General features: G+C 47.0%; 1 protein-coding gene across 1 annotated transcript in view; it reads right to left on the reverse strand.

Annotated features, from left to right (window-relative positions):
• The window catches only part of ZFAT (zinc finger and AT-hook domain containing), a 160,880-nt gene that overhangs the window by 38,787 nt on the left and 103,009 nt on the right, over positions 1 to 19,084 (reverse strand). The window contains exons 11-12 of the mRNA XM_018058597.1: positions 17,905 to 17,993; positions 324 to 462 (exon numbers count right to left, since the gene is read on the reverse strand). Coding sequence (XP_017914086.1) covers positions 324 to 462; positions 17,905 to 17,993 — 228 coding nt within the window. The remainder of the gene's footprint in view (positions 1 to 323; positions 463 to 17,904; positions 17,994 to 19,084) is intronic.

The raw sequence follows: 19,084 nt of genomic DNA on the forward strand, positions 1-19,084 counted from the left end.
TGTCCATGCTCTGTCCATGGAATTCTCCAGGCAAGAATATTGGAGTGGGTTGCCATTCCCATCTCCAGGGGCTCTTCCTGACCCAGGGATTGAGACCAGGTCTCCCACAATGTAGGCAGATTCTTTACCGTCTGAGCCACCGGGGAAGCCCTAAGGTTTCCATTAAGGTTGCTGTAATATGGTCCTGGCCGCAAGTAACATTGACAGTCACAGGGAGGAGGAAGCGAACACTGATGACCAGGCATGTGGGGGTCGTGCTGAGGGAGGTCGCAGAGCTGCCCCGGGGGGCCTGGCCAGGCACAAGGGCATAGCCGCTCACCTACCTTGCTGGATGAGTGCGTCGGCCGCCAGCTCCCCGGTGCCCACGTTGCTGTACTCCTCGTTGGGGTGCTTCCGGTTGTAGTGCCGCTTCAGGGAGCCCGAGATGTTGCACGAGTAATGGCAGTGGGCACAGCGGAAAGGCTGGGGGACAAGGAGGACGGTTAGGGCCAGGCCAGCTCTGCGCCATCAGCCTCCACAGCAAGGAAGAGGGTCCCCCCCCACACACCCCACTCCTCCTCCACGACTCCCCTATCCTTGGAGCACCCACCTCCTGGAAGGCCTGCAAGGAGCAGACCATCCCTCGGGAAATGCTCCAGAAAAAGACACAAACCTGGGGTGGCTGAGTCCTGCCTCTGCAGGGAACCCCCCAAGTGACCGGGCAAAAGTCCCCAGAGCAGGAGGCGACTCTGTTAAACGAGGCTGCTTTCATATTTTTATCTGTTGTTCACCCCAGAGTTTATATTTTTCGTTCAAGAAGAAAATCACAAAAAATCCAACACGGGAATCTATCACTTTTTTTTTTTTTTTTTTCAAGTGAATGCTATTCAAGTAGCTCTCCTTACCATTAATTCTGATGTACTTGCCTATCTCCATATAAGCGAGTTCTATGAAATTAGTTTTGGAACATTAGCATTTGCACAGAAATCAAAAAGAACAACCAAAAAATGCTCTCCTGCCAGTGCTGGGTGGTCAGTGGCCACAGAGGCAGGAAGGGGCAATTAAAATGAGAAATGGTCCTACGAACCTAACTTCAGGCTCAAGAGTCAATTCCATCCTTCTTAGAGCAAAGCAGATAAACTGCCTCATAAGAGTTTCAACTCCATGTATTTCCCCACGCCTGCTCCTTGGTGGAAATGCTAATGAAAAGAACTCCCAAATCGTTTGAGTAGATAGGTCAAAAAATGGACAGGTGAGTCCAAAACAGAAGTCAAGTTTCTGAGCTACTGATTTCTACAAAAATCTTCAATTCTTAAAGCCAGAAGGGACACTTTCAAAGACTGGTTGTGACCAAACCTCCCTCCATGATGAGACAGCCTTCTTTCATCTCTGATGTCTGTGATCTCAGCCTTTGTTACAGGCACCGAGGTCAGCCCCCTGGCCCCCTGTACTACCGAATGGCTCCGGGGTTTAGGAGGACAAACCTTTCCATCTATTCCATTCTCTGGTACCATCATCACCTTTTACAGGAATTTAATCACTACCTAACATCTTCTTGGGACCCTCTCTCCCTAAATGATATGGGTGAGCCTCATCTGGGCTTTTCACGCAGAACAAGCTTGAACTTGTGGGATGTTGCCACATTTCAGCAAGGACTTCTGCTGGGGTAGTCACTGCAGGGCAGGAGACAGAGGCAAAGTGGAGCCTGGGTAATGCCCCATAGCCACTGCCAGGCATACGGTCTGACAGCATCATGAACAGGGCACCTCTTGGGATTCCATTTATGAAGCATATATTGTATTTACTGACATCCTGCTATGAGTCAGACCTTGTTCTCACATGGAGACATGGTGACAAATGAGAGACTTCTGATTCCCTGAATGCACATGAGTTTCTGGACTTAAATATCAACTGCAAAGATTAAATGCTATCTAGGCAAACTAAATCACAACACTTGTTTCCTAAGTCAGATACTTGCAGATAGCAAATGACGCTACATCTCAAAGGAAAGTTATTTATTGAGAGCTTTCAGGCCAGCATCCCGCTAAGAGTTATGAGGAAAATATATGCAGGCTGCAGCCCTGTAGTGCATGTGAGACTAAACGACAAAAAAGAAAGTGGATCAAAAACAAGGCAGGAAGCTGCCATCATGCCTACAACCTGGTGTTACAGTGCATTTGTGAAGTAGCGTGACCTAACATAATTTATGACTATTTTAGCTCACCTTTACTTATAGCTACCATATGCCAGAGAGTTCTAAGTTTGCATGGATTAATTCCTGCAAATCTCACTACAACCTCCTGCAGTAGGTACAACTGCTATTCCCATTTCACAGATAAAAAATACTGAAATGCAAAAGGCTTAGGGAATGTGCCCAAAGCTTCATAATCTCCCAGCCCTACCATTTGTCTGTGCTGGATTTTGGGCCCCTGGTCCAGCCAGCAAAGAAGAGATGATCTGACTTCCCACCTATCTTCCCTGGGAGGGGCATGGTTTGGTTTGCGTGCATTTCCTGGACATAAGGCAGCCCACTTCTAACTGTCAACTTGGACAAACAGGGACTGCCAAAGTAAGGGGGAGGAATACAGGCCGTTCCCGGAGGGCTGCGATGAGGCGGGGGTGGGTGGGGCTGGGAAGAGGGTGGAAGGCGGCCAGGTCACAGGGGGATGCGCCGCATTAGGAAACTGACTCAGGATGGGGTTCCCGGTGGGTATCAGGCAGGGGGTGACGCGCCAACTTCAGAGTTTTCACTCTGGGAATGAATGGAGGGTGGATTATTTGAAAGGAACAAGACTGGAGGCAAGGAACCACGCATCCAGCTGCTGCCATGGTGAAAATGAGACCTAGAGGCCTAAAATGAGAGAGTGGAATGGAAAAACCACAACTAAAATTAAAACTCTGGATGAAATGTTCCTTAAAATGACATTAAATGTAACAGCTTTGAGACATTATATGGAGGGGGGGTGGTGGTGAGGGGATAGGGAAGCCACAGCATGAGAGACTGTATTTATAACATGTAACCCAAAAAGTGATCCCCACCCCAGATACATGAAGGATTCCTGAAAACAAACAAGAAAGCAAAACCACTCAATAGAAAAAAATGGGGAAATATTTGAGCAGTATTAAAAAAAAGAAAAAGGAAAGAAAAATAAATCTAAATGGCCAGAAAAATTTATGGAAAAGGGCCCAATTCCATTAACCATTATGAAAATGAAAATAAAGCCACACGGAGAGGCCAGCACAGGCCCAGCAGGCTGGCCATCCTGCACGTTCCCCTGTCTCTGCCCCAACATGGAGCAGCAGAGAATCCAGGCCGGGCACCCCTGCTGCTGGCATAAACTGGCACAACCACTGTGGAAAGTGGTTGGGCTTCGCCTTGTAAAGCTGAAGACGTGCCCACGGCCCTGCCAAATGCTCGCCAGGGGCATCCACCCTGGAGGTTCTCATGGACGGGCACACCAGGACACGTGCACAGACAGTGCACAGCAGCAGAGCTGGTGACGATGACACAATAGAAAGAGCCTCACCATCCCCCTACAACTGAGGGGATGAACTGAGCGGATGAACATTCCTGCGAGGGCTGTGCAGCACACGCTATTTCACACTGGGGAGTATGGACCAGGACTTCCCTGGTGGTCTAGTGGCTAAGCGCCGAGCCCCCAATGCAGGAAGCCTGGGTGTGATTCCTGGTCAGATACTGCACGCCACAGCTAAGACCCCAGTGCAGCCAAATAAATAAATAATGTTTAAAAGAAGAAAAAAATGACAGAACCATCAGTTTAAAAAGAAAAAAATGGATGGAGGAGGATGACATGCAGTCTCACCAGCATACCATTTGGTAAAAAAGCCCAGTTCATAACAAAGAGTAAAAGAAATTCCACATATAAATCCATATATCTAGATATAGATATATATCTAGATGTAGATTTACATATGTGTGTGTGTGTGTGCTCACTTAGTTGTGTCCCACTCTGCGACCCCATGGACTGTAGCCCACCCGGCTCCTCTGTCCATGGATTCTCCAGGCAAGAATACCGGCGTGAGTTGCTGTGCCTTCCTCCAGGGGATCCTCTCAACCCAGAGATCGAACCCTGGTGTCCTGCATTGCAGGTGCATTCTTCACCGTCTGAGCCACCAGGGAAGCCCTTATATATATATAAATCCATATATATGCAAATCCATAAATAGATACATATCCAGATCTAGATATATGGATAATATAAAGTTTAAAAGCATACAATGTTGCTAAATTAGTCTGTGTAGGGAAATTAGTCTGTGTAGGGATGTATACGCCAACGGTAGAACCACTAAGAAAACCAGAAAGTAATTTTCAGGTTAACAGTCACACCTCGGGTAGAGAAGGGGGTGGGCCCATGAAGGAGGTCTGAGGACAGGCAACGGTCCATCTCCGGGCAATGGGACATGAGTGTTCACATCACAATTATTCATCCCCCCCACATACTCGTGTGTACATCTGACATTCTGGATGTACATTCTATCTCACAACAACAGAAGTAAAATGAAATGGGTGATCAAATGGGATGATATATGACCAAAAAAACTCTCTTCACAAGGGTTTTGATGATTACACGTAACTTAGATAAAATGCCTTGAATGGCATAGCACCCAGTGAGCGGCATTATTAATATTAATAACAGCACAGCAGCAATGGCATTTATCCCCTGACATATAAAGCAATTTTTACCTTTATTTTCTTTCACCAGTGTCATGGAAATTATGCTGACACCAGACCGAGGTTCTTACACATCCGCCCTTCGGCATGTCTGAAAACGTTCGAAAAGAAGACTGCAGTTGGGAGCTCTCTCTAAAAGACCTGGCGACAGGTCCGGAGGAAATATGAACTATCACAGTAGCATCACCAAACCTGACTCAAGCTACACGGTGGAGAGATGTCCTGGATTATGCGAGTGCTGCCCTGGGGCTTGGACTGTAGGACACCTCTAAGATTTACGGCCGTAAATCTGCAGCAAAGAAACCAGGCAGGAAGATGAGATTTTTCTTTCATGAATGTCTGAGGGGGACAGCAATTTTCTAAAATGCAAGCTAGCACCAAGTCAGGCTGAGGAGCATGAAGCTGGGCTGGGCTGGGGGCCCTCAGCCACTCGTGCGCGGACCACAAGGCCCGTGCAGACAAGCCCCGCGTTAGCAACAATCTCAACCGGGGCATGGATTAAACAGGTGATTTCTGCAGCTTTCCCTATTACGATGTATTTTCAGTTTTGCAAATGACTTTCTGTTTTCAGTTACAGAACCAGAAAGATAGTGCTGTTTTCATAGGAGTATCTCCAGCCTGGAAAGTTCTGGTAAAACAAGCTGCTCATTTTGCTTCCCCAGCCTCGCTATCCCCGCACCACCATGGGGACCTTTCACTGCACAGCCCCCCATCTGCATGGCCCACGGAGCTCCCCGCCACCTCCAAAACTGCGGGTCAGATGGTAGGCAACATTGCCACACCGAAGTCCCCCATGCCTACATTTCCACCGGTTTCCAAGGAACGCACCAGAAAAAGATTGCACACATTCCCTTTGACAGGAATCTCCACTGAGACACCTCCTGAAAGAAACACAATGATGAAGCGGGGCTTACTGTGTCTGCCATGAAAAAACACCAAGCTTCTAGACATTAAATCTGCCCTTTGCTGAGAACAGCTCCTGCCGGGCCACGTGGGGCCTCCTGACTCATGCCACGTCTGGCTCACAGCCAGGGGTCACAGTGCTGGGTGAATCTAGAGACCCCGGGACCTTGGGAGCATGCTTGGTTACATGCGCTTTTTCTCACTTTCACCTCACTGCCCCTCACTGCTATGAGAGAAGGAAGTACTGAGGGTTCAAGGCCACGCAGGGAACTGAGGGCAGGGTGAAGAACAGGCAGGGCCCAGCAAGGACGAGCCGCTGAACTCCGTGCCCTTGTGGCTACAAGCCTTGCTAGGAGCCCAGAAGCCCGCCTCCACCTCGATGGCTTCCGTGATTAGCCTTTGTCACTGCAGTTCTATAGAATCAATTCGTTTACTCATTTGCTCACTCTACAAATAATAATTAAGTGTTGCCTCCATGCTGAGTCTAGAACAAAAACTAGAACAAAGTGCCTCACAGATGAAACATTCTAACATAAACAAGGAACCACACCATCTGCCAGGTACTGTAAGGCTCGGAGAACCGCACTCTGAAAGGAACACTCAGGGACAGCCTCTAGTGGACTGACGAAGTTTATTATCCAGCTGCGCAGTTTCATGGTCTCAGGGAACAGAGCATAAAGCAGACTTGCACGTAGCCTTTCCTGATAAACATCAAAGTATTTAAGCATAAAATACAGTTCCCACCTCCCAAGACATAACATAGCCTTGGCAAAACACTAAAGGGAGTCTTATCATGAAACAACAGTCCTTGCTCCAAGAAACAGGTGGTCAAAAGGAAGCCTTTGAACGCTTCAAGGCCGGGCGTATTGACCCTTTGTCATCCGTTCCCAGCCTCAGGCACTGAATGAACGCTCATAACCCTCCGTTATGCTCGTTCCAGCTCCCAACCTTCGTCATGAGTGGAGCAAATACATTTTCAGTATTTGCTCAAAGCCTTCCAGCTCCTCCATAGGTACCATCAGACATCATGGAAAAAATTAAAAGCCTGGGCTTTGGCAGATGTTCAGGATGAGGTCCTGAGCTAGGAGACTGTAACACTTCACACATTTTCAGAGGACGTCCTCACAGCCTGCTCCCTTTCAGCAGAGCCACGTGCAGGCCCCTCACCCTGTAGCAAGAGAAACACACACTGGCCAGGTCAATTGCCAAAGAGTATGTCTGTACCAGTCTGGGGAGTGAACCACTCAAAAAGAAAAACGTGCATGTGGTGATGCTGAGAAGGGACATTCCTAGAGAGTATTTGTATCCAGAATCCTGGCTCCCTCGCCTCCTCCTCAGCCTGAGTTCAGAGACAGATGTGAACTACACACATGCAGAACCAAGCGCAGGGACTGGTACACTAACCCCCAACCCAACACACACACAAAGAGCCTAAGGATGCACAGACGGCCACAGGGGACAGACAAGGAAAAAAGGGACACAGAGGCAGAGGCAAAGAGATACACTCCAGAAAGGAAAGGACCTGCATCCCAAGGAGGGCTGGGGACAAGTGGACATCCATGGACTCACGTTCCTGACAATCAACCCTTAAAGAGTTTTGTGCCAGAAATTCTGATGGTTCAGAGGTTGGGCTTCCCGGGTGGCACTAGTGGTAAAGAACCCGAAATGTGGGTTCGATCCTTGGGTCGGGAAGATCCCCAGAGGAGGGCACAGCAACCCACTCCATTATTCTTGCCTGGAGAATGCCATGGACAGAGGACTGCAGCCTGGTGGGCCACAGTCTATAGCATTGCAAAGAGTTAGACATGACTGAAGCAACTTGGCACACATGCACAGCAGTGGTTAAGACTCTGTGCTCTACTGCAGGAGGGTTCAATCCCTGGTGGGGGAACTAGATCCCAGATGCTACATGGTGTAGGCAAAACAGTTTTTTCATTAAAAAAAAAAAAGAGGTTTGTGCCAAAGCCTTTGAAGGGATGCTGCCGATGTGAACAAGAGCACCACCCCCTTCTCCTTGTCCCACCAGCCACACCATGCTCTGCAGCCTGAACCCTCAGTCAAAGCTGCCCATCTATGCAGAAGAGAAGAGAACTGTGATTTTTTTTTGAGGGGGAGCGGGGGGCTTGTCTTTTGAGGATTGTAAACCTGAGAGCACAAGGCTGGGACTTCATTCCTGGGCCAACCACAACAGGGAAACAAAACCAAGATTGGGACCAAGGATTCAGAGAGAAAAAAGCCAAGTTTTCACACAATTCACCAAGCACAAAGCCACCTCTGCTGTAAAATCTGGCCTGAGACAAATTAAACAATTTAAAAAAATAAATGTTTTAAAGCCATGGGGTACCACAAGCTCCAAAATGGCTTTACATTGAGGCAATTATCTCATCACGATAAATAACAGTAAATCAATCCATACTAATTGCTTTCCATGAAAGAGCTTAGAAGACTCTTCAGCGTTCTCCAATTACTGATTTTTTTGGTAATCACTTATGCTGTCAAAATGCAATATTTCCCGAGAATGCACTGCATACTGCTAGACAGACAGGATTTTAATTTAACATAAAACAATCCAATTTCCCTTTTTTATCTCCCCCAAAGTGTTTTAAAAAATCTAAAATACAAGGAAGCTGAAGATAGTGCAACAGGTTTTGAGCAGAGATGTTTCAGTTCAAAATAAATAAATGGCCCCCTCTGACCCTCTGCTCCCCACCATGACCCTTCCTCCTCCACACACACACACACACACACACACACACACACACACACTTAAAGGAAAAAAGGGAAACAGTCTCAGATTCTTCACTTTTGTGGAAATTAAGAACTGAAAAGCAAAATAAACACTACTAACAACAACCCTCCACTTGACTTCTTACTCTCTTTGTACCGTGGTTCACTAATTTCCACTGAACTTGGGAAATGCTATGGCTGCTAAGTTTACACTCAGTCATCATTTTACATAAAGATTTTGTTGGAGTTTTGATGGATAAACATCCAACTGCAGGCTTACACAATCAAAGCAGTGAGGGGTAAAGAGGTCAAGTGGGTCAAAATGTCCCTCCACTTGGCTTGAGAGTAAAGAAAGTGGAGGGTGGGGGACCAGGGTAGCTTTGTCTACGAAGATACAGCTCAACATCCCAGCTCCACTACTCACCAACTGTTATTTCTGAGTATATTACTTAACGGGGCTCTGGGCCTGTTTCCTCATCTGTAAAACGGGAAGATTAATACCTACATCATAGCATCTTAGAAGGCAAAATAAGGTAAATACTGACACACCTGTTGTAATGCCCAGCAGATGGCTATTATAAAAGGGATCAGTCCATCTGTCTTTTTTTTCTGACACAAGATACTTGAACATTCAACACTGTGGTGAGAGCTTATTTTTTTTTTGTATTTATTTATTTGGCGCACCACGCCTTAGTTGCAGCATGCAGAATCTAGTTTCCCGACCAGGGACCGAACCCAGGCCACCTGCATTGGGAGCTCAGAGTGTTAGCCACTGGGCCACCACTTCCCTGTGGCCGAAGTTTCTGGTGGAAGCACGAAACCACCTCCTGGGTAACAGATGTCGTAGCAGAAATAAAGCCATGATGCTTGCTACAAGCAACACCAGGTGACTCAGCATGCTGGGGGATACTGAGGATCTCAGACTGAGGATTAACTTGAATTGTTTACGAATGTGTGGTTCCCAACACTCTGCTTCTTTGAGATCATTTCTGTACTTACACTTCCTTGTTTACTAAGTTTAGACTGGAAGCTGGGAGTGATTTAGTTACACAACCACATCCTGGCTGACTTTGTCCAAATAGCCCCTCTGCGCAGTTCAGCATCTAAGCCCCTTACCCATTCCATGAGCTCAGCTGTCTGGCATCTTCTATATAGAATACTTGACTCAGCTTCCCATGGACACATTGTGAATGAACACCTCTGGGACCAAGTTCATTGTCAGAAATACAACAAGGGATTACACGAATTCCCTTTGATTTGTGAACATCGGTCAACCATAACTTTTCAGTTGCTATAGGTTTCAACAGCTATAGATTTTATATGATAACATAATACTCTATTAACTCAATTACAACATAGCTTCTAAAAAAATGACAGAATTGGAATAGTTAGCTACTCTTTGGGGTTCCCACAGAGCTTAGTGCATAACTGTCTCGCAGCAGATAATGTACTTGCTTTTTACACAAAGATGGTTCTCCCCAGACCCACGAGCCTGGCATCAGACACGAGCCTGGCTTCACCCCAACACTGCCTGCCCTGGCACACACTGGGTGCACAGAAAAGGCAGCAAGGACTCCTGGGCTGACACGGGACAGGAGAGAGGAAGCCCACTACCACCCTCATCAAAGCATGGAGCCTTCAGCAGGTACACTGCATGCTCTCCTGAGGCTGGGCAGGGATGGGAAAGAGCTGCCCAGGGAGCAGAAAGCCACAGAGACACAGGACCATCCCAGCAACCATGCACCAACCAAGGGCCACGCTCGCAATCACACCTTCGAAAGGACAGCATCAGGCCTGCTATCCTCTGTGTGGTCCCCACTGCAATGGGGATCAGGCTCTACTGTTCTTCCACATGTAACATCAAGCATCCAAGTAAATATTATGAGATGTGCAAAGAAGAAAATGTAACTCAATTCAGGGAAAAAAGTCAACAGAAACTGAGGCACAGATTGCTCAGATGTTGAAATTACTAGACAGAAATATTTAAATAAAGATGATAAAAATGTCCAAGACTCTAATGGAAAACATGTGTGAACAAATGATATGTACGTTTTAGCAGAGGAAAAAGAACAAAATGTAAATGCTATAAATCAAAGAAACCCGGAAATGAATAATTCATTTGAACATCTAAACAGCAGAACTGACATATCAGAGAAAGAATAAGTAAACTTAAAGATTAATACAAATCACATAAACTGAAGCACAAAGAGAAAGAAGAATTAGAGAGAGAAAGAAAGAAATCATCTGAATGCTGTGAGATATCAAACAGTTCAATACAGGAGGTATTACAGTCACAGGGAAAAAAGAGAAGACAAATGAGGCAGAAGCAGTATTCAAAGAGATCACGGCTGAGAATGGCCAAAACCTCACCCATGATATCAACCAACAGATTTAAAACATCAGGAAAGTAAACACTAGGAAACCACACCTAAGGTTAATGACGTTAATACAATGAAAAAACAAAGAGGAAAAAAAATCTTAAATATTTAAGTCAGAGGGGGGGAAACCATTATATATAAGAGGAAATGATAAGGCTCAAAAATAATAAAAGACAAAATGTAATGCAACAATACCTTTAGAGTGATGTCCCCCTAGAAAGCTACAGTCATCAACACAGTCCTCTAGAAATGAAGACAAAGAATTTCCAAACAGACACAAGCTAAAATGATTAAACTCCAGCAAACCAGCATATAACAAATGCTAAAAGAAGTTCTCCAAATTGAAGGAGAATTTATCACATGGAAGCTAGGCTTGCAGGAAAAGATAAACAACACCAGAAAGGCTAAGCAAGTAAACGAAAAAGAAATTTTAAGATTATTTTTCATATCTATTTTTAAATGCTCTTTAAAGAAAAACATACTACTACATTGAGGAGTTTAGAACACAAAGGGAAATGATATATGTGACAATAAGAACCCAAAGGGTAGGAGGGGAGTAATATGAATTATGATTCATAGTTTTTCCATTGTTTATGAAATAGCATACCTGCAGTTAGTTAGTTTTAGAATACATAGTGTAGAATGTGTTAGAATATGCAGGGTGTAATGTCTACAGTAGTGACTAAAACAGAAAAAAACAACAAAAACTAAATTTTAAAAAAAGGTATATCTAAAAAGTAAACAAATCCTAGCTGAGGAATATGCTGTAAAATACCTCATCAGTACTCCAAAGGCTTCCCTGGTAGCTCAACCGGTAAAGAATCCGCCTGCCATGCAGGAGACCCCAGTTCGATTCCTGTGTCGGGAAGATCTGTTAGAGAAGGGATAGGCTACCCACTCCAGTATTCTTGGGCTTCCCTTGTGGCTCAGGTGGTAAAGAATCTGCCTGCAATGCAGGAGACCTGGGTTCGATCTCTGAGTTGGGAAGATCCCCTGGAAAAGGGAAAGGCTACCCATCCCAATATTCTGGCCTGGAGAATTCCAAGGACTGTATAGTTCATGGGGTTGCAAAGAGTCAGACACGACTGAGTACTATTCACTAGTACTCCTCGAAACTGCCAAGGCCATCAAAAAACTGGGGAAAGTCTGAGACACTGTCCCGTCCAAAAGCAGCCTAGACATCGTGACTAAACGCAATACAGCATCCTAATAGGCTCCTGGAACAGAAAAAGGACATCAGGTAGAATGTAGGGAAATCTGAATAAAATATGGACTTTAGCTAATAGTGACATGCAGCTCATGCAGCAAATGTGCTATATAAACTCCAGATGCTGATAACAGGAGAGACGGGGTATGTGGGGTATGGAAACTCTCCATATTACTGTGACAATTTTTCTGTAGTTCTACATCTGTCCTAAAAAGCGTACCTGAAAAAGAAAATTTCTACTCTCAGAGGAAAAAGTCAACAGACAAGACAAAATGGAAACCTGGAAAACACCTAATTCACCCAAAAGAAGCCAGAAGAGAAGATGAGAGGATTGAAGAACCAACATGACGGAGAACGTCAACGTTAACTGCCCGCTGAGGCGCGTCAAAACTTACATTAAATGCAAACGGACTGAGTACTGCCATCAAAGAGCAGTGAGAGTCAGAGGGGCTGTGCAGAGGCATGCAGACACACACACACGGGCACTAACAAGATCAGCTCTATGCCATGCACAGGAGTGCTCTTCGTATGCACACCCAGACAGGACCTTTACCTCACAGTTCGAAACCCAGCACAGTGGCTGGCAGCTTGGACTTGTGGAGTGCCTGCGTCAGAAGCACACAGACTGCAGTGGAGTCGAGGATGCTGGGCTGGCCTCCAGGCTTACTGAAAGAGAACTAGTCTGATGGGAAAGGTGCCTGAGGCCAGAGCTGCTCCACCCCCGATCTTGTTACTACGACAGCAAGTCTGAGATCCTCCCAGCACCTCCTCCCTCAGGCTGGCCTGCACAGGGCTAATGGTCCGAGTCTGCCCCAAGCTCTGGGGACACTTTCCTTCTAATCTGCTCCCTCAAATCAACCCCTCCTTCTTAAAGCAGCCCTTGAAATAACGGTATCATTGTTCGTTCGCAATTTCCAAGCAAGGAGACAATGGCCCAAAAAGGCGAAGGATCAGAATCCCAGAAGGTAACCTAGTTAGTAAGCAGTGGCATCCAGATTTTGACCCTCGTCTGCCTAACTCCAAGGCCATAAACAACAACAAAAGTAAAATAGCACCAACGTCTTAAAAGTACATACAAGGAAAACCTAACACCCGGAAAATACTTAGAATGAGTGATTTGCAAACACAAGTTGAAACTATGATCAGACTAAAATTATTTTAAAATGTTTTTAAATTAAATAAAGTTACTCTTTACTATTAAAGTGCAGGGAGACTGGCATGGTATCCACCAGCCCTATGACTGAGGACATTTCTATCAGCAGAGTCACGGGTTCATCTGAGCCTAACAGAGAAAACTCCACCAAGTGAGTCTGCCTGTTGACCACGCTGCTTCCAGCACAGCGTGTGGCTTGTTTACGTGTGAGAAGCACAGAGCTTCCGGGACGTGAGGACAAGCCTGTGTCTGTTGAGAGACTCCCCGCTCAGCACTGGTTCCTCTCATCCGAGCACCTTCCCTGGCATCTCTTTAAGGCTAGGTGTCAGCTCCACCCTAGGGAATGCACTTTTTTTACAGCTTCAAGAAGCATATACAACACCTTCACTGTTTGTGAATCCTCAGTGGTCTGGCAGGCTTCACCCGGTGTTTCACAGTCCATGGAATTTAGGGTGACATGGAAAAGCAGAGACATTACTTTGCCAGCAAAGATCCATCTAGTCAAGGCTATGTTTTTTCCAGTAGTCATGTATGGTTGTGAGAGTCGGACTATAAAGAAAGCTGAGTGCCGAAGAATTGATGCTTTTGAACTGTGGTGCTGGAGAAGACTCTTGAGAGTCCCTTGGACAGCAAGGAGATCCAACCAGTCCATCCTAAAGGAAATCAGCCCTGAATATTCATCGGAAGGATTGTTGCTGAAGCTGAAACTCCAATATTTTAGCCACCTGATGTGAAGAACTGACTCACTGGAAAAGACCCTGATGCTGGGAAAGATTGAGGGCAGGAGGAGAAGGGGATGACAGAGGATGAGATGGTTGGATGGCATCACCAACTCAACGGACATAAGTTTGACTAAACTCCGGGAGTTGGTGATGGACAGGGAGGCCTGGCGTGCTGTAGTCCAGAGGGTCACAAAGAATTGGACACAACTGAGTGATCGAACTGAACTGGAAATGCTTTGGGGATGATGACCACTACAGGGCTACTTACAACAGCAAGAACTGGGAATGACCAAACTGTGCAGTTATGAGGGGAATGGTTAATTAAAACTATGAGTCTCATCCTTATGCAGCCATTAAACATAGTTAATAAATGAATTTTCATGTAATGAGAAAAGGCCTATGAAATGACAATTTTTTTTTTAAAAAAAAGGCAGTACTGGACCGGTGGTACAGTAGTTAGGAATCCACCTGCCAATAAAGGGAACATGAGTTCGATCCCTGATGCTCCATTAAGATTCCATATCCTGCAGGGCAACTAAGCCCACGTGCCACAACTACGCAGCCTGAGATACAGAGTCTGTCTCCACAACAAGAGAAGCTACCCCAATGAGAAGCTCAGATACCACAACTAGAGAAAGCTCACGAAGAACCAACACAGCCAAAAATTTTTTAAAAAGTTTTTTAATTAAAAAGGCAAGGCAATATGTACAATGCCTAAAGCATGTAGGTGCCCCAGTCTAGCCTTTAGCTGTTGAGATTACTCAAACTTAGGAGTGGGGCATTCTTAGCAAACCATCTGGTCACTTGTCTAAGCCACATTCTCCAATAGAGCTTTATCACTGATAAAGCCGACATGCTAATCCCCATCAAAAAATAAAGTGCTCATTCACGGTGTGACCTCGATCGTGTCTAAAAATATCACCAAAGATTCCTCCAGGGGAAAGGATCAGAAAGCATTTTCCAAATCTTATTTAGTGAACACATTTTAATTTCATTCTTAAAAAATACATAAGGTGTATCATGTAATTTTAAAAGGTGATACAGGAGTCTGCCCTTATTACCGTGTTTCCTGATACAAATTATATATTGAAAGTCACACATCCAGGTCTAGAGAAGCAAACTGTTTCCAGGCAAACTTGTTTCCTCTAGCAAGCCCACTGCAACAGATGAGCAATGCTGCCCCAAGACTGGAAGTCTCATCTTGGGATGGGAAAACACTGAGGCTTGACTTCTTCATCACGCTTACTGAGGGTAGGAAAAGGGAAAGTGGGAGATGCATGCTATGTTTATTGGCATGGATGAAAATTTTCTACCACAGAGTAGATGTGAGAGGAAGGAAAAAGAGGAGGGGAATTCAGGGGCAGAATAACACCCTCCCTGAAGATGACTGCTTGCAAGGCAGGAGACCCGGGTTCCATCCCTGGGTTGGGAAGATCCTCTGGAGAAGGGAATGGCTACCCACTCCAGTCTGCTTGCCTGAAGAATGTCATGGACAGAGGAGCCTGGCAAGCTATGGTCCATGGGGTCCCAAAGAGTCAGACACGACTGAGTGACTAAGCACAAAGATGACCATGTCCTAATCTCTGGAACCTTATGTATAAGGCAAAAAGGAATTAAGACCCAGGTAGAACTAAGGTTGCTGATCCTCTGGCTTTAAGATAATACTGTCCTGGGTTATCTAAGTGCATGCACTGTAGTCACTAGGGTCCAAACGAGCTGGAAGAGGGGGGCAGAAGAGAATCAGAGGAGGAGAAGGATGAGGATGGCCACTGGCTTTGCAGACAGACAAAGGGGCCCATGCTGGAATTCTGAACCACGGAGACCCTAAGACAATGAACTTGTGCTGTTTAAGTCACGAAGGTGGAGGTAATTTGTAACAACGTAATGGAAAACTAATGGACCGAGAGGAAAGGAAAAGGACAATTACTGTTGGGATGAGGGCAGCTGGCAGGCGTCAGCTTCATTTTGCCTCGCTGGCCCCAGGCAATTGAGAAGCATGACTTACACACGTGTTTACAAGAAGAGCACCAAGACCTGAAGGAAGGGAGGAGCCCAGGACTGACTCACTGGTTCTCACTCAAGACTGAACCTCATCCCCAGCAGGGGCACCACTCAGCCGGGGGTTACACCTACATCCACAGGGAGCCCACGGGAAACTGGGCAAGACTTGGGGTCCAGCTTAGTGGGGCTCCCAAAGCCCCCCAGTGCAGCTGTGGATGGAGACCACACATACCTCAATTAAACCATCCCCAAATGCACTTCTTCTGCATACAAACTAGAGATGTAAAACTGAGGAACAAATCCACAAGGATTTCAGGGCAGAGAACCTTTCAGCTATGTCTGGTTAGGAAGGGAAGATGCTCCACACTGAGACCTAGAACAGATTAGAAGTCTAACTCTGACCCTGGAACAGCAAGGATAGAAATCAGCCTCCCTGGGTCTGCGTCTCTCATCTGTGAAGTCAAAGTCGCCCTGGCGTGCATCCTCCAAACCTGTCACTGCACCAGTCTAGGGAATCCAGAGTCCCTCCTCAAAGAAACACGTCTAAGAGCTGCGGAATGGACATAAAGCCCTGAACTTTCACTATGTACAATGTATGCAAACACAGAACATCCCGATTGAGACATTTCGCACTCCCGCTGGGTGACACGTGGATCCCACCTAAGAAACCCATGTTCAGTACAGACGATAAAGAGGCTACAGAATCGACAGGCATGGCAGCCTCAGATGCCCCAACTGGCCCCTCTCTGCCAACAGCGAAGGGCTGAGATCTGGTGAGGGACACCCAGGCCTGGGACCCTGAGGCCAAGCCCCAGTTCTGGCTCTCTCACCTCCTGGGCAGTTAAACCACCAGAGCCCTCATCCCACCCCAAGGCATCTGGCTTCTTAACAAGAGGAGGGATCATGGGCTTCCTGTGAGTTCACCCCAAGGCTGTTCTGAGCATCAGATGAACTTGTTGACAGGGAGTGTCACCTCAAAAAGGGTGATGACACAGGCTGGCTGAGATTCTAACAGCGACTGAAGTTTGTGGATCTGGGCGTCAAGTCAAGATGCATGGGGGTCACTTGTCTGAGATGCAGGCTGTTCAGATGTCAAATCTGAGCAATGACATCTACTGTGTGGAATCAGAGTGAAGTGGGTGAAGTTCCTGGCATGATGCGGGCACACAGGAGATGCTCAATAAATGCAACCTCCAAGTGTGGTTCACAGTCCCTTTCACGTTCTACCGGGACCCAGTGGTGGACGTGATTTCAACAAACATTTCACAGCATCGTGTTCCTGTCTCCACATGTGCATGCCAGCAATAGCAGCACTGATTTTAAGGGTCAAGTTGCCAAGTGCTGAGCAGTACTTTTTCTGAAACAAATTCAGGGGACCAGAGGTCTTGCTGCCAGTAACCACCATAAGCCATGGTCCAGGGGAATTACCATCTACATGGAAGAAACATCAACTGGAGGTACTGAGAGAATAAGCAGAGATCAGGAGAGCCAGGGTCTCCAGAGCCCCTGTTGCAGGCTGGTGCCGTGCCAGGCATGTGAGCCTGTCTCCAGCTCTCTCACCGGCGCCTGCCAGCCCAGCATCATCACACCTGCCACGTCAGGGCAGTCCAGGATCTGACAGTGCACACACTTGTCCTTAAAAAGATACTCTTTGCTCTAAATCACGCCAGGTTTTTCTAAGATACACACATTTTTAAATCTATTTATTCATTTTAAATGGAGGATAATTCCAATATTGTGATGGTCCCTCCAGGCTGTCACAGAGCGCTGGCTCTGGACGCCCTGTGTCATGCATCAAACTCGCACTGGCTGCCTACTTTACATATGGTAATATATAAGTTTTAACGCTATTCTCTCAAATCATGCCACCCTCTCCTAATCCCACCGAGTCCAAAAGCCTGTTCTATACCTCCTACTGCAGCAAGAGTAAGCCTTTTCTCCAGTCTGCATCCCCATAACACTCTTCCTGGACCTGGTTCCCAAAGTACAGAGAAGTGCTACACTTGCACGGGAGTGGGCCTGCAGCCCTGTGACGGCCCCACATGCACTGGCTCAGCCGGAAGGGGAGGGGAAGGAGGCTCTCCCCATCTGAGAAGCGCTGCGCTTCCAACCTGGAGGTCCGCTCTGCCGGGCGCCCTTACCTTGAAGGAGGCGTGCTGTTCCATGTGCCGTAGCAGCTGTGGCTTCTGGGCGGCCGTGTAGTCACACACCGTGCACTTGAACTGCTTCCCTGAAGAGAAGGAGAAGGAGGTGAGCGGGGCCAGGCTACAGCCGCTGCGTGTGCCTGGGGCGGGAATGAAGGCCCTGGGACACCCCGGGCCATCGGGGGGTGGGGGGCCCAGGACCTCAGGGGGGAACCGGCAGGGAAGCACAAGGCAGCAGCCTCGGCAGGGGGAGAATCGGGGGTCAGACGCCAGGGGCCTCAGTGTCTCCCTAGGAGCCGGGATCCCAGCCCGAGAGCCGGGAGGAGCTGCAGGATGCCCTTCAGCCAGAGAAAAGATCTGTGTTTGGGAATTCCCAGCTCTGGCAGGGAGCTTCCCAGGTGGCTCAGTGGTAAAGAATCTGCCTGCTCATGGAGGAGACACAGGAAATGCAGGATCGATCCATGGATCAGGCAGATCCCCTGGAGAAGGAAACAGCAATCCACTCCAGGATTCTTGCTGGGAAAATTCCATGGACAGAGGAGCCTGGTGGGCTATAGTCCACGGGGGTCGCAAAGAGTCAGACACAACTGAGCAACTAAGCAACAATTCCGGTAGGCGTGTAAAAGGCAGATTCAAGGGGGTGCTAGAGAGAAAACGACAGAGAAATGTAAAATACCAGCCTTTACAGAGGATTAACGTTTCAGAAATTTGTAAACATTCAGCAATGTGATAAACAAGCCCATGTGTTAAATCGACAGATACATGAGGCAGGCTACATTTTTTACCCCCCGATGAGTAAAAATAAAACAACTTGCCAAAACAGCAATGTGCAACCAAATATAAAGGTGACCTACTTCTCACAGCAGCATCACTCGTCAAGAACTCCTAATGGCCGCTGACCTCTACTCAGGGACAAGGACCACGGTCACTGCACATGGCACCAGAGGAACACCGGCCCCTTCTGGGGACGCGCCCGCCTCTCCTTTCGTGACAAGCTGGCTGAAAAAGCTGTCCCCCTCTGCAGCCTCCATACTCCCTTCCTACTCGCTCTTGAACCCACCCTCTGGAAGATGGCACCAGTTCACCCCGAAACCTGTCTCACCAAGCTGATCAGTGACCAACAATGCCAGCCAACCAAGCCACAGGCAGGTTCCAGCCCTTATTTTTCACAGATTCC

Source organism: Capra hircus, chromosome 14, assembly GCF_001704415.2.
Source record: "Capra hircus breed San Clemente chromosome 14, ASM170441v1, whole genome shotgun sequence".
NCBI lineage: Eukaryota > Metazoa > Chordata > Mammalia > Artiodactyla > Bovidae > Capra > Capra hircus.